The sequence below is a fragment of the Schistocerca americana genome, chromosome 1 (assembly GCF_021461395.2).
Source record: "Schistocerca americana isolate TAMUIC-IGC-003095 chromosome 1, iqSchAmer2.1, whole genome shotgun sequence".
In the NCBI taxonomy this organism is placed as follows: Eukaryota; Metazoa; Arthropoda; class Insecta; order Orthoptera; family Acrididae; genus Schistocerca; species Schistocerca americana.
The window spans coordinates 592,331,278-592,348,100 of NC_060119.1; the positions used below are offsets into that span (position 1 = coordinate 592,331,278).

The 16,823-nt window shown below is 38.2% G+C and overlaps 1 protein-coding gene across 2 annotated transcripts in view; it reads left to right on the plus strand.

The window, feature by feature from the left end:
• The window catches only part of LOC124606776 (uncharacterized protein KIAA0825 homolog), a 176,325-nt gene that overhangs the window by 133,444 nt on the left and 26,058 nt on the right, over positions 1-16,823 (plus strand). For both annotated transcript variants that reach the window (XM_047138835.1, XM_047138844.1), the window contains one exon: positions 12,183-12,291. In XM_047138835.1, coding sequence (XP_046994791.1) covers positions 12,183-12,291 — 109 coding nt within the window. The remainder of the gene's footprint in view (positions 1-12,182; positions 12,292-16,823) is intronic.

Genomic DNA, 16,823 nt, shown 5'->3' on the forward strand with positions numbered 1-16,823 from the left:
GTTTCAGTTTGTTATCTTGTATGCCATCAAAGATTGTCCCTAGTGGTCTCCTTTGGCGTACAGTCGTAAAAAGAAGATACTTCTTCGCAGTGTTTGTGTTCCATACAACTACCTATCAGTTTGAATGACTGTCTTACATGTCTGATGGCACTTACATTTTCAACACCCATCTTCTGTCATGCTTCATTAAGCAGAACATTGTACAGTAAACACTAAGGCAGCATTTACTCAGAGTCAAGTCTAATATTAAAGGTAACCAATGGAGGCATGTCATGTGTTTTACCTTACAATGTCTGACAAAATAGTGAGGTACCCCCAAAACACGGTCAAATGTCAATGTAACTTTGTACATGTACACCCAGACAACAGATTTCAAAATTATTAGAGTTACAATTTTCTGTGACTGGCAGAACAGCCATCAGAGTTCATTATTGTGTCCATGAATAGTTTTGTTACCAGGCTTGGTAAACAATTTCAAATGTTGAATGATCACTTTGAAGAACACAGAAATACTATGTATTTATGTAAGACAGCTTTACCAGCAGCTGACAGAGTTTTGAAGGGGCTTCATTGTGGGTCTTGATTTGTCTGGCTGGTTGATTCATACAATTTCCAGATTTGTCTGGCATTTGGACGTGACTGTGGCCTGATGTTTCACAGCTTGGGTACTTGAGGGCAGGCATATTTGTCATCAAGGTTCTGTTCGATAATGTCTGACTGCCACAAAGAAGGATTGTCTTATTGTGCAGCAAGCACATTATAACACCTTCACATCTGCACTTGCCATCTGGGAACAATTAATGAACTCCCTGCAACATTCTGTTATCCCACACCATTGATTAGAGGCTAGCAGCAGGTGGACTAGGGAATTACCATCCCCTGCATAAACTGCCATTAATACTACAACACAAATGGCTGTGTTTGTTGTGGGGGTGCTGCAACCAGGAAGCATGAACTTCTGGTGACTGGCACTGCATTGTGTTCAGTGATGAATGTTGGTTCTGCACTAGGCTGGATGACCATCATGGTTCAGTATGATGTGGGGAGCCATTGGGTAAGACTCCAGGTCATGGCTGGTAGTGACTGAGGGAAATCTGCTGGCACAATGTAAATCAAGAACATCCTGCATCTTCATGTTTTACCTCACATGTGAGACAATTGCTGTGCAACTTTTCAAGAAGACAATGCTCATCCACACTTTGCACATGTCTCTATGAACTGTCTGCTTGATGTTGAGGTACACCTATAGCCAGCAAGATCCGCAGACATGAACCAGATAAAATCAGCTTGAACATCAACATCATCGCAGTCATTATTCTAGACATTAAGGTCCATTTACAAGAGTTGTGGGCTCCCTTGACTGGGGAGAGGAGACACTGGCTTTATGATGCCATTCCCAACTGAATAATCCCTTCCTCCTCTTCCGAGTGATTCACTTTACTTGTCATGAAGTGTATCTGGTTGGCAGTCTGTTCTAAAGCACTATACTGTCCAGGATTCTTAACCCTTTAGCTGCTGCAGATATACCCATTGTGTGTGGCTTTTAGTACTCCTCTCTTATTACCTTATCCATCCACCTGCACCGAGTGTCTTCTACTCTGCTACTAGATACTGAGTTACCCAACCAGTCTGTTATGTTCTGTAGATATTTCTGGAATGCATGCAATGACATTTGCCTTTGGCCCATAAAATTTTGTCAGCACATGCTAGGTACTGTGACTCTGTTATCTGCTCACTTAAATTTACAAGAATAACTTTAGAGCTATGTGCAGATTAATTACTGCACTGACTTACATGTAAATATAAATTCCTCACCAATTCTGTTTGCAGATGATACTTACATTTTAATTAAATATGATAATGCAGAAAAAATTCTGAGCTCTATTGTGAGCACACTCAGTATCCTAGAAAACTGGTTACACTTTAATGGGCTGAAACAGAACATTGAGAAAACCCATTTGGTACATTTCAAAATCAAACATTCAAAATTTGTAGAGCTAAAAATATGGCATACAGTCAACTTATGGAAGAAGTTGATATGGTCAGATTCCTCGGATTAAATGTGGGCAAAAACTTAAGCTGGAATACACATGTTGACTTCCTATCAAATAAATTAAACAGTTTCACATTTGCGATGCAGATACTAGCAAATGCTACTAACATGAGTACACAAAATATAGCATATCATAGTTAACTTGAATTTGTTATTAGATATGGTACAATTTTCTAGGGAAGTTCAAGTAGTATAGGTACTTCAGATACTGAAGCTCCAGGAGAAAGTTGTCAGATCATATGTACTGCACAGCAAACAGAAACAAATCAGAATCCAGTATCTTGGAAACTAAATCCTAACTGTTCACTCTCTATACATTTATGAAACTATAATCTTCTTACACAGTGAACAAAAATTGTTTAAGGAGAATCATTCTAGCCAGAACTGTAAGATAAGGAACAAAGAGAATTTTATGATTCCCACACACCAACTGAAATTATATGCGCAGCCTCCATAGTATATGTGAATAAAAATATGGAATAAGTTAATAGGCAAAAACATACTTAAAGCCATATAATCTAAAACTAAGGCTACAGAAGGTTTTGTGGGACAAATATTACTATTCAATAAAAAAATTTATGGAAGAACTGTTAATTTGAGCTAGGTGTAACATAATAGTGGACTTTTTTCCTATAACAGAACTGTATGATTATTAAAATATTGTTATTAGCATAAGTCATCTGTTTTGGTGAAATCATCCTATAGTATTTTGACATTTCTCCTGTATCTGAATCAAATGATTTAGAACAATTCTCCAGGGCCCAATTGAATCCCTAACAGATTCTACACCAAATTTGAGGCTAAGTTAGCCCCTCTTCTAACTGTAATCTATTGTAAATCCTTGGAACAAAAAACGGTCCCCAGTAGTTGGAAGAAAGCACAAGAAGGGTGCTAGAAGTGACACACAGAACTATCATCCAGTATCATTGACATCGATTTGTTGCAGAATCTCACAACATATTGTGAGCTCCGACATAATGAGATATCTTGAAAAAAATGATCTATTCAATGCCAACCAGCATGGATTCTGAAAACATCGATCACGTCACTCCCAATTCACACTTTTTTCACATGACATACTAAAATCTTTCGATCGAGGCTGTCAGATGGATATGATATTTCTTCATTTCCAAACAGCATTTGACTTGGTGCCACTTCTATGCTTATTATCAAAAGAATTTTTTTATGAGGTATCAAGTGAAATTTGTGACTGGATTGAGGACCTTTTGGTAGGAAGGACACAGCATGTTATTGTGAATGGAGAGTGATGGTCAGATGTAGAAGTAACTTCAGGTGTGCCCCAGGGAAGTGTGTTGGGACCCTTACTGTTCATGTTCTATATCAGTAACATTGCAGTCTGTATTAACAGTAACATCACACTTTTTGTAGATGATGCAGTTAGCTATTAAGAAGTACTGTCTGAACGAAGCTGCATAAATATTCAGTTAGGTCTCGATAAGATTTCAAAGTGGTGCAAAGATTGTCTACTTGCTTTAAATATTTGGAAATGTAAAATTGTGCACTTGAAAAAATGAAGAAACATAGTATCCTGTGACTATAATATTAATGAGCCACTACTGGAATCAGCCAACTTGTACAGATACCTGGGTGTAACACTTTGTAGGGATATGAAATGGAATGATCACATAGGCTCAGTCATGGGTAAAGCAGGTGGTAGACTGCAGTTTATTGGTAGAATACTAGGGAAGTGCAATCAGTCTATGAGAGATCGCTTACAAATCACTCTTGCATTCAGTTCTAGAATATTGCTCAACAGTGTGGGGCCCATACCAAACAGGGGATAGTGAACATATACAGAGAACGGCAACATGAATGGTCACCGGTTTGTTTCATTAATAAGAGAGTGTCACAGTGATAGGGAAGGAACTGAACTGGAAGACTCTTGAAAATAGATGTAAGCTATCCTGAGAAAGTCTGTTAACGGAGTTTCAAGCACTGGCTTTAAATGATGACTCTAGGACTATACTACAGCCCCCTATGTATCAATCAAATGGAGATTGCAAGGATAAGATTAGAATAATTACTGCCCACACAGAGGCATTCAAACAATCATTCTTCCCACACTACATACGTGAATGGAACAGGAAGAAACCCTAATAACTAGCACAGTGGGACACACCCTCTGCCATGCACTTCATGGTGGTTTTCAGAGTATAGATGTAGATGCAGACTGTGTGTGTGATGAGACTAATAGATCACAATCCATAATTCAATGACATATAGAGAGAGCTGCCAGATTTCTACATGTTAAAACGATTTTTATGACTAAGCAACTGGTAATAACTAGCTTCTATGCTGATGGTTAATAAGAATAAACCTATTAGTAGTGAAGTAGATATTTTTTGATCATTGGTCATGTGTACCATTTGATTGGATGAAGATTGTGAGATTGCAGCCATCAGTTCAATGACAGAACTTTACCATGTGAAATTCAACAGACTTGAAGCAAGAATGTGCAAAAACTGCTGCTGCTCCTAAAGCAAGATCTAATAGAATTACTTTATTGCACTATTACAATATATTTTGAACTCAGACACACACATTCATGCACACCTGTGTGTGTGTGAGGGGGAGGGGGGAGCACATTGCACAAATAACATCCCACAATCTGTAGAGATTTCCTGGATCAGTAAAGAAAAACATTTGAATTTCAAGTACTTTAAGATGCTTTTATATATTGTGTTGTACACAAGGAAAGCAGATATATTGACAGTTTGTGATACTGCTTTATCAGATTGACATTCATTGTGAACCACAGTAATGGCTCTCTCATTGCACTATGACTGAGGGGGTCCCCCCCCATGAAAGTGCGTGGAAACTTCATGCACATTTGTTTTCCTTTGGAGCTCATACTATAGCAAATTGAGCTTTCAGTAGCACAAGGAGGATGAATTTTAGTAATACATTTGCTATGTAATTGTTGTGATAACAGCATAGCCTTCATCTGTTTTGTCTAGTATCATGACAGTCTTTTTTCTAATTTCTTCTTGTGTGCTGGAAATATGCAGTTAATTGTATGTGGGCTTACTTTGGGAGAGTACTACTTTATTTTTAGTCATTTATATGTAACTTATTAAATAAATGATTGAAGATTGCAAAATGCACAACTTTTGCTGTTCTTTTATGGAAGCACAGCTCATATGTAAACAGCTTTCAAACTAGAAGTCTGTAAGTCCCATGAAATGTACCTGGACAGTCTTCACAGTCAAAGTTACCAATAATTATATTTGGTACTCAGGTAGATGGCACAGTTGTGACAGCATTGCCTTTAACAAAGGAATGTTCACAATGTCCAACTTAATCTATTAAAGTAAACCATGGAAAAAACAAATCTGAGTGATTGGTGATTTGAGCCCAATCACCCTGAATGTTTGCTATCTAAGAGTGGATAGATTCAGAAGCTTCCTGTTATTTATGCAAGTGATGTTAGAAATATCATATACACAACCACTGCAACTGGACAGTGTAATGATGACAAAGTGTATAATATTTTAAATTTTAACATGTCCTAAAGCACAACATTTATCCAACACTTCACTTGAAAATGGCTAAAGGCCAAAGTTCAACTATGGACTTCATAAATGAAAAAAATTAACACTGAAATGTGATAATAATGTCTATAAAAGTGTTTAAAATAATTGTGAATCCCACCCAAGAACAGTTGATAAAGATACCTCCCTTTGAAAATCGATATCATTCCACAAGATCATATAGTGACAAACAGCACAACAAGTAATTGCTTTGCTACCAGAGCATACTTAAAGAAAGTCTAGATGAAGGATAGCACAAGAAGACACAAAATCATTGATATTCTAACTAAAGGAGACCTTCACACAACTTAGACACTTCTGTACAATTCAGGAAATGATGTTTTTGAGACATTAGCCAAGAACCATTAAATGATGGTTTCTGCAAATTAGAACATCATTCACAGAGAAGAAGAAATGCCAGTACCAAATTGTCAATAAATGTGCCATTTTCATTAAATAAATGGTATATGTCATAGAGACTTCTTTTTTAACATTAACATCCCCAACAACATCATCTGTATGGAGATATGATCATTCATATGACTTTTGTTAATGCAATGTATATTTCTGCAATTTTTAACATAATAATTAAAAATTTATCCATTTAAAAATTCTTTTCATGAATAAATAATAGCAGTGTCCTGGTGAAGTGTTTACTGCTGATAATTCATCACTGGTTGAATTGTGTGGAAGACTTGGAATCAAATAGGGTAACTATGAAATAGGAGGAGAAAATTAGTGGCAGATGGATGTCATGATCAGTTGGTAAAACCAGTGAATATGACTCAGTTAAAAGAGCAGCTGCATCTACATCTATACTCTGCAAACCAATGTGAAGTACATGACGGGGTGCTTCCATCCGTACCACATTAGGACTTCCTCCCATTCTGCTCACAGATGAAGTGCAGGAAGAGTGACTCCTTAAATGCCTATGTGTGTTCTGCAATCAGTCAAACTTTGTCTCTGTGGTTCCTGTAGGAGTAATACATAGGTGGTTGTAGTTTATTCCTAGATTCCCCCTTAATATTGGTTCCTGAAACTTTGTAAATAGGCTTAGTGAAATAGTTGACATCTATCCTTGAATGCTTGCCAGTTCAAGTTCTTCATCATTTCTGTGATGCTCTCCCATGGGTCAAACAAATCTGTGACCATTGATACTGCCTTTTTTTTTTGTATATGTTCAACATCCTCTGTTCGTCCTGTTTGGTATTAGTCCCATGCACTTGAGCAATGGTCTCAGATGAGTTGCACAAGTTTTTTGTAAGCAATTTCCTTTGTAGACTGACTGTATTTTCCCAGTGTCCTTCCAATGAACTAATGTTTGCCACCTGCTTTGTCTTGGACTGAGCCTGTGAGATCATTCCAATTCATATCCATACAAATTGATACACACAGGTATTTGTATGAGTATAGGCATCTGCAAGGGAGGGAGCGGGCCACTTTCCCCCTTGTGGGATTTGGGTACAATTTTTTTTGTTAGTAACAGAATACTCACAAATTTCCAGCAATGATTGTCTGTGGCTGCAGCTTTTACACTGCCAACCATGATAGTAAATACCATTTAACAGTCATGATATATCTTTCCTTTTTTGGTTGTCATGCTCTCCATGCAAAATTATGACATTTTACGTAAGTCTGACATTTGCCTGGTCTGCAGTGGTTTGAGGACTGTTCTGTAGTTAGGATGAGTATAAAACTGTACAGAACTGCGCATTTGGCCCTTACTGAGCTGCAGAAAGGGACTGGTCCACAATCACTGCTGCACTGATTCTGAAGCCAATTCCCAGCATGACATGAACATGGTAGCAGTAAAGGTGCCCACCATCCATCTCCAATTCTCATAAAGTTGCCCCCACATTTTGTTGTACAGCAGAATCACAATAATAGTTTGCTGTTTGTCTGTGCACATAGTAAATCTGCATTGGCTTGCTGATCATGCATTCTTAAAATATAATGTAATTAGATACTCAAAAAAACCTAATACCAAGTGGTACTGGGAGACCACACATAGAAAGGTCTATCTTGTGACAGAAGGATTGAAGGGCACGGAGGGGCGGGAGGCAGAGGGGGGGGGGGGGGGGTGAAGGAAGAGTACTGGTGAGATGTAGGGTAGTTATTTTAACTGATTATACATTCCATATTACATAATAGTGCTATTGTTGTAGACTCTGAAGAATACAGCCATACCATACTGCAAGTACAAGGGGGTACTGTCAAACAGGGTGATTTCGGACGGTTTTTTTGTTATTTTGATTGTAACTTTCATATATATTGTCAGATTGAATTGATTATTATGGAAGTGGTAGGGTATGTGTGTAACAAATAAAATATCCCAGAACCAGAATGTGTATGTGTAAGTATATTTATCTGAGGCAGTTAAATAAAGTGTCCGAAGTCACTCCATGGATTGGGGTGATTTCGGACAAATGTGTGTTTTAAATCTCTGTCCGAAGTTACAGTATATAGAGGGTGAATTTGGACAGTTACTACCTTTTTTTTAAATTCTACACGCTTTTTATTTGATTTTGGTGACATTTTACACATGGTGGGAGATTTTCCAGCTTTGCCTTGATATTGGAGAAAAACATCTTAACAGTCTCTTTGTTCACTTCTGCATGAGCTCGTTTAATATTTTCACTTAAGCGAGTGGAAAAATCTTCAGACTATCGTTTGAGGAATAAATGCACCCATTCTTCTCCTGGCAAATTACTATGAAATTTCTTCTCTTTTCAGCCAGATTTATCAAGGTAGCATTTAACTAAATATCTAATATCCAATTTAGTGAATGGAAATACCCACTGTGCAGCGCTCAAGATACCTTGCTTCAACATTTCTTCTTCCTCTTTATTTAGCACTGGCTGTTTTCTTACCCCCCTCCCCCTTTTTATGTGCTTCCTGTACTTTATTTTAGTTGATTTAGGTATACCATACAAATTTTGTAGCACCTCTCCTGCTCTTATACGTTGTTGGCATTGTCCGAAATCACCCCACACAGTACACAGTTTTACAAAAACTGTCGTTATTTTATAACCTTGCATGAGAAACTCAACAAACTTGTACAGGAATTGTCTCAAGGCTGCTAGCTACTGAGCACATCGACAATTATGGTTACAATAACTTCCTGCTTGGCACAACAATAGAAAGTTCCCACTTTACAGTAATGCATGGATTTTTAACACTGAGACTGTTCATCAATTATTCACCTAGGAAAACAATTGACGCAAAATAAAAGTTGTGGAAAGTGATAAGTGCAATCTTGTGCTTAAAATAACTGGCACACAGACATTAAAATAAGTAACTCTTTGTTTCTATGCAGTGGCAAAGAGCAAACAAGCCATACTGTCCAAATTTGCCCCGGTGTCCGAAATCACTCCATTTGATGGTACCCCTCAAAAAAGGAATTCTTTTTTAAAAGCTATATATTTTCAAATTGTTTACAAAAGAACCTTATCCCTTTCAAAATATTCTCCATTACAACTAATACATTTGTCCTACTGGTGCTTCCACTGTCTAAAAAAAAATTTTTAATCATCTTCAGAAATGGCTTACAGTTCCTCCCTCACTTTTTTCTTGACTTCCTCAATATTATCAAATCAGTGTCCTTTCATGTTCCTTTTCATGTGTGGAAATAAGAAAATTTCACATGGAGCCAGGTCAGCTGAGTAAGATGCATGGGGCAGTGGAATCATGCCATTTTTAACCAAAAACTGTCTAACAGTGATGGCTGTGTGTGCAGGTGCATTGTCGTGGTGGAAGAACCACCCACCTGGCTGCCACAAATTGGGTCTATTTGATGAACACTGTTGCACAATCTTCATAAAACTTCCAAATGAAAGGTTTGATTAATGGTTTGACCTGGGTGAACAAACTCAGAATGAACTATGCCCTTGGTATCAGAAAAGCACATCAGCATTGTTTGGATGTTTGATTAGACTTGACAACTTCTTTTTTTCTGAGTCACAACCATAACACCTTACTCATCATCAATAATGATTTTTGACAAAAAAATCTGGATCAGTTTCAACATATTGTTTCAAAGCGCGACATGTTTCAGCTTCATGTTCTTTTTGATTGTCAGGCTGAACCCAAGGAACAAACTTGGCAGCAACCCTTTTCATTCCCAGATCTTCCATGAAAATTCACTGAACCAAGCTCCAAGATAACCCACTAATTTCTGACAGTTCATCAATTGTCTTTTGATGGTCTGTGAGCACAAGCTCTCAAATTTGTTTCAATATTTTCGTCGATACTGGCAGTTGATGGATGTCTGGAATGAGGTATGTTATCAGTCAACATGTCGTCATTTTGAAATCAAGCAAACCACTCGTACCCTGGAGTTTTTCTCACGGCATCATCTTGATGAGCTGTTTTCAACATTAAAGCAGTTGCAGCTGCATTTTTACCAAGTTGTTGTTGTTGTCTTCAGTCCTGAGACTGGTTTGATGCAGCTCTCCATGCTACTCTATCCTATGCAAGCTTCTTCATCTCCCAGTACTTACTGCAATCTACATCCTTCTGAATCTGCTTAGTGTATTCATCTCTTGGCCTCCCTCTACGATTTTTACCCTCCACGCTGCCCTCCAATGCTAAATTTGTGATCCCTTGATGCCTCAGAACATGTCCTACCAACCGCCCTTCTTCTTGTCAAGTTGTGCCACAAACTCCTCTTCTCCCCAATTCTATTCAATACCTCCTCATTAGTTCTGTGATCTACCCATCTAATCTTCAGCATTCTTCTGTAGCACCACATTTTGAAAGCTTCTATTCTCTCCTTGTTCAAACTATTTATCGTCCATGTTTCACTTCCATACATGGCTACACTCCATACAAACACTTTCAGAAATGACTTCCTGACACTTAAATCTATACTCGATGTTAACATATTTCTCTTCTTCAGAAACACTTTCCTTGCCATTGCCAGTCTACATTTTATATCCTCTCTACTTCGACCATCATCAGTTATTTTACTCCCCAAATAGCAAAACTCCTTTACTACTTTAAGTGTCTCTTTTCCTAATATAATTCCCTCAGCATCACCCGACTTAATTCGCTTAATTTGCTTTTGTTGATGTTCATCTTATATCCTTCTTTCAAGACACTGTCCATTCCGTTCAACTGCTCTTCCAAGTCCTTTGCTGTCTCTGACAGAATTACAATGTCATCGGCAAACCTCAATGTTTTTATTTCTTCTCCATGGACTTTAATACCTACTCTGAATTTTTCTTTTGTTTCCTTTACTGCTTGCTCAATATACAGATTGAATAACATCGGAGACAGGCTACAACCCTGTCTCACTCCCTTCTCAACCGCTGCTTCCCTTTCAGGCCCCTTGACTCTTGTAACTGCCATCTGGTTTCTGCACAAATTGTAATCAGCCTTTCGCTCCCTGTATTTTTCCCCTGCCACCTTTAGAATTTGAAAGAGAGTATTCCAGTCAACATTGTCAAAAGCTTTCTCTAAGTTTACAAATGCTAGAAACGTAGGTTTGCCTTTCCTTAATCTATTTTCTAAGATAAGTCATAGGGTCAGTATTGCCTCACATGTTCCAACATTTCTGCGGAATCCAAACTGATCTTTGCCAAGGTCGGCTTCTACCAGTTTTTCCATTCATCTGTAAAGAATTCGCGTTAGTATTTTGCAGCTTTACCAAGTATAAAACAAAATTTCACAGCTACATATTGTTCACTTAAACTTACCATCATAAAAAATGAAACAAGGACAAAACAGTGCTTGCAAAAACAATCACAGTGGTTGAACAGAACAAGCCAGATTGACAACACAGGTGGCACTGAACTGCAATGAGTTGTGCTATAAATGCCTAGCAGCGGGAATGCGTACTACACAAGCTCCACCCAAGGCAATGTCATTCTGGTTTTTTCTGGGTACCCATTTGTAAACCCACACATGAACCCTGAGGCCAAATTCATCAGTGAAAAAATAAAATACCATTTTATGTGGTTGGAGAAACGAAAAAAAGTGTGAAATTTCAAGGTGAAAAAGATTTCCTCTCCAGGAATTTGGACCTTTTCACCCCATAGGGTGCAACTATGAGTTCTACACTTCAGATGGTATGGTTGCACAATAGTGTGACATACTTTAGAGATGAGTATAGTTCAATCTGAGGGTGGTCTTGGGAGATTTTCAATATTCATCTAGTCATGTAATGGCCAGAGTTACACTTTACCTAATCAACACAAAGTATATAGCATGGAAAGCAAATATTGTTCAACTTTAGTTATGCCAGTATACATTAAAAATAGATGGCACTAAAAAATGCAGTATATGCATCATCATATTGTAGGCATGAAGAGATTTAGAGAGAGGCATTTTAGCAATCATTCTCCCTGCCATCATATGTGAATTGAATGGGAAAAAGCCCTACTAACTGGCACAATGGGAAGGAGCCTCTGCCATGTACTCCACAATGGTCTTCAGAGTATGGCTGTAGATGTTGGTGTAGACTGATTTTTCAGGGAACCTTTACTTTGAAATAGTATTTAGAACTATATGAAGTTCTTCAATAATAATATGTATATGAGCACTGCATAAATGACTCAATGAATCTTTATAATTTTCAGTGCTAGAACTGATGCTGAAGATTTCATGTCAGTAGAAGATACCCCACATATGGCAGATATGTTAGCAAGTAATCTCCTCTTGACCGAGGAGGGACCACACTATCTGAAGGTAACAAAAATATTTTTTTTGTATCATTTTAACAGTTATGCAGTATTACCAATCTGGCAATAACTTCCATTTCACATGTGGACTCTCTCTCTCTCTCTCTCTCTCTCACACACACACACACACACACACACACAAACACTGAGGAATGAACTGATAGTTCCAAAAGTTAGGATAGTGGCATGTACTTTTACTTTATATGTTATTGGCAAAAATAAATATTTCATTTTCTGAAGATAAATCGTAATCAGTAGTTCTGTCCCATAATTTAATTAAGTTTTCTCAAATGTTTTTTCCTTTCTGCACGATTATGTAAACATTATGTTTTATAAATGTAGAACATAGTGTATTGTAACCATAAAATAACTGCTAAAGACTACAGAACAACTATGCTTGATTCAGAATGAAAGTCACAACTGAAATGCACAGTCCTCTGTTACCTTTCTTTTATGGCCGCTCATAACATCATATTAAATAATAACTGCTTATACACACATAAGAGAACATACAACTTTATTTCTCTTTCTCATAAAATATGAAAGTGAATTATCAACAACGAAACATTCTAACTTCACAGAACAAAGGCATAGAGTAAACAGCACTCAAATAATTAATGTCTTCACCACCAACTGATGCAAAGTGAATAACTGTTTATTTACTTTGTCTGTCTGTCCCCCCCCCCCCCCCCTCCCACACAGCCCCCTCCTGGCAGAACAGAGATCCACCATATTTGCTGTTCTGGAAGATGCTTGCTCCTGTTGTGGCACCAAGTCTTATACATCTTCCCACTTTAAGTCTTCTGGCAGTAAGTGAGCAGGCTTCACTCGATCGGCTGACACTGTAACCAGTGTATCATGAATCTGGAGCTCCATTGCTTGTGTGTTAAGTTGCAGTACAGTATACCATGGTTGCAAACGAGCTCTTACTGCATTGGTTTGTAACATCACATGCAAACACTAGCTTAAGTCTTGGTGCACAAACGATGGAATGTCGCCATGGCATTTTGACGGTTGTGGTCGGAGGCTAGCCAGCTGTGCTTTAACTCTCTTCAATAAATACAGTAGATCAGTCTCACTCTTATGCTCTTCAAAGAACTTACCAGAAAGTCACAAGGTTTCTCTGTACAGAAGCTCTGCCATGGATGCCCCAAGCTCTGGTTTGAAAACAGCAGACCCAATAACACCAGTTGTAATGCCATAGACTAACTGTCACCATGGCACATCAATGCAGCTTTAAATGTTCTGTGCCATTGTTCTATCATTCTGTTATTTTCTCAGTTATGTTTTGTTGTAAGGTGATGTTGGAATCCACAAATGTTTGCCAGTTTAAGAAATAATGAGGATTTGAACTGACAACCTCTCTTGCCAATCTCACAAATTCTGCTGAACTTGTTATCACTGCAACCCTTGGGAAGTAGTCTGCTATGATATTCTCTGCTTCTTTTATATGACACAAGCCGGTGGTGAACTGGCTTATGTATTCCAACTGTCTGAGCTATCTAGGTGACAGAGCATCTGTAAGCTTACTGAATGCAAAGTTGGGCGGTTTGTGGTCTGTGAACAATGTAAATGGTCTACCATCCACATAAGGATAAAGTACCTTATTGCCTCATAAACCACTAGCAGTTCTCAGTCATACACACTCCAGTTCCTTTGTGCTTTCGTGAGTTTCTGTGAGAAAAGCCCTAACGGCTGCCAGTGTCCAAGAGATCCTTGATGTAATGCTGCTCTAGTGGCTGTCTGACTTGCATCGACTATTGTAGGTAGTTTCATGTCTCTCTCAGGATGAAGCAGTAAAGCCACTTGCTGCAGACTTGTCGTGACCTGTTCAAAGGCTTGCTGCATGCAGGGTGTCCAGTCTAGCTTCTGATGTTTTTTGATATTAGGGCCTGTCAGCACTTCTGTGAATGGTGCTTGCAGAACAGCTGCTCCCAGGAGATGCCAGTGGTAAAAATTATTGTTCCAAATCCAACAGCTGAGCTATTTGTTGCATAAGTTCCACTTTCTCTTCCAGTGGGCAGATGCCTGGTTTTTTTGCAAGCTGCACCTATTTTCATTAATTATTATTCTGTACCTACATTAGTTTATCAAAAACTGCTTTAAGGTATGCCTTGTGGAGATTTAGTGTCACTGGAAACTCCAGTATACTGTTGAGACAGGTGAAGGTGAAGTTTAACCCTTGTAACACCTTATCCATGAAACATACCACCTTTGAGCCACATTTTTAAGGCCGAAAGGCATACATAAAAAATTTGAAGAGGCCAAAAGGTGTAATGACAGCTGTCTTTGGTAAGTCAGCATCTGCAACTGGTATCTGATGGTATGCATTTTGACAACCTACGACACAAATATTTTGGTCTCACTAGTACATTTGAAAAATTGTCAATACTGGGCACTGAATATTTATCGCATGCAAGCATTCAATTCCCTGTAATCACCACAAGGACTTCAACTTCCATTTTTTTCTTTTATCAAATGTAAACATGCAGACCATGCACTATCAGGTCTTTGCATTACTCCTTTTCCTAACATATATTTGAACTCAACCTTTGCATCCAAGAATCTGTCTTGTGGCAATCTACTTGGTCTAAAAGAGACTGGAGGGCATGGCACTGTATTTATGTAGTGAACTGTGCTTTGTGTCACTGTGGCTGGTTTTTATGCTGTTAGGCCCATATATTGGTCTACCACTGGTACCTGCATCGAACCACCTCCTCTTTCTCTGAATTTTCCTAGAAGCTCAGTTACAATTTCTTCTCCTTTCTCAAGCTGAGCCAACTGAATGTGAGTGGTGACAATGTATGCATACAGAAAATGCACTCATAATGTGGGTTCCGGTACATCTGCTATTACAAACATCCAACAACAAGTATTACAAAAACCTAAATTCACATCCTTGCTGCAGCTGCCATACATTGTTATTGGCTGCCATGAGCTGAACTAATGAACTGTTCTTGACGTAATGAGGTATATTTAACAGAATGACTTCCTCAGTGCCAACCAGCATGGATTCTGAAAATATTGATCAAGTGAAACCCACTTGCACTTTTCTCACATGACATTCTGAAAGTTTTGGATCAAGGCAGTCAGGTAGATGCAGTATTTCTTGATATCCATACAGCATTTGACTGAGTACCACTTCTACGCTTATTGTCAGAAGTTCAATCATATAGGGTGTCAAGTGAAGTTTATGACTGGATTTAGGACTTTTTGGTAGGGAGGACACAGCATGTTATCTTGGTTGGAGAGTCATCATCAGATGTATAAGTAACTTTGGGTGTACCCCAGGGAAGTTTGTTCAGACCCTTGCTGTTTGTGTTGTATATTAATGACCTCACAGACAATGTTAATAATAAAATCAGACTTTTTCCAGATGATGCATATATCTATAATGAAATACTATCTGAAACAAGTTTTATAAATATTCAATCAGATCTTGGTAAGATATGAAAGTGGTGCAAAGATTGGCTACTGGTTTTAAATGTTCAGAAATGTAAAATTGTGCACTTCACAAAATAACAAAAATAGTAGTATGCTATTACTATAATATCAATGTATCACTGTTGGAATCATCCAACTCATACGGATGCCTGGGTGTAACACTCGGGATATGAAATGGAATGATCATATAGGCTCAGTTGTGGGTAAAGCAAGTTTAGACTTCAGTTAATTGGCGGAATGCTTGGGAAGTGCAATTAGTCTACAAAGGAGATTGCTTACAAATCACTCGTGTGACCCATCCTAGATTATTGCTCAAGTGTGTGGGATCCATGCCAAATAGGACTAACAGAGGATATTGAATGTATACAGAAAAGGGCAGCATGAATGTCACAGGTTTGTTTAGTCCATGGGAGTGAGTCACAGAGATGCTGAACATACTGAACTGGAATATTCCTGAAGAAAGACATTAACTGTCCTGAGAGAGTCTATTAACAGAGTTTCAAGAACCAGCTTTAAATGATGACTCTATGAATATACTACATAGGAACCTTGAGAATAAAATTAGAATAATTACTGCATACACAGACACATTCAAACAATCATTCTTCCCAGGCTCCATACATGAATGGAACAGGAAGAAACCCTAATAACTGGTTCAATGCGACATACCTTCTGCCGTGCACGTCATGATGGTTTGCAGAGTATTGATGCAGATGTAGACTGATATTTCTCTCTCTACTGGCAATTTGTTTATGTCAGACATGTCTGTAGCAGATAATAATATAAAGTCTTCAAATCTCATACATAGAGTTATCACAATAAAGGCAAAAAGGAAGTGTCTGTACTTACAATCTTCACATTGTTGACATGTCGAGCATAACTGCATGTTAGAATGCACTTAGCGGCTCATTCGCCGAACTGTTTATGATACCGACATAGTTTTTCAAGTTTCATCTGTCACTGTTTCCTAAGTGCACTCTCTGAACAAGTGGACTTCCAAGCCTCAATTTGTTCCTGTAGCCTGTCTAGTTGTTGCTTTAGTTTCAGAAATTGTGTGGTTGTATCCTCCTGTTGACCCTTGTGAATTGCTGCCAC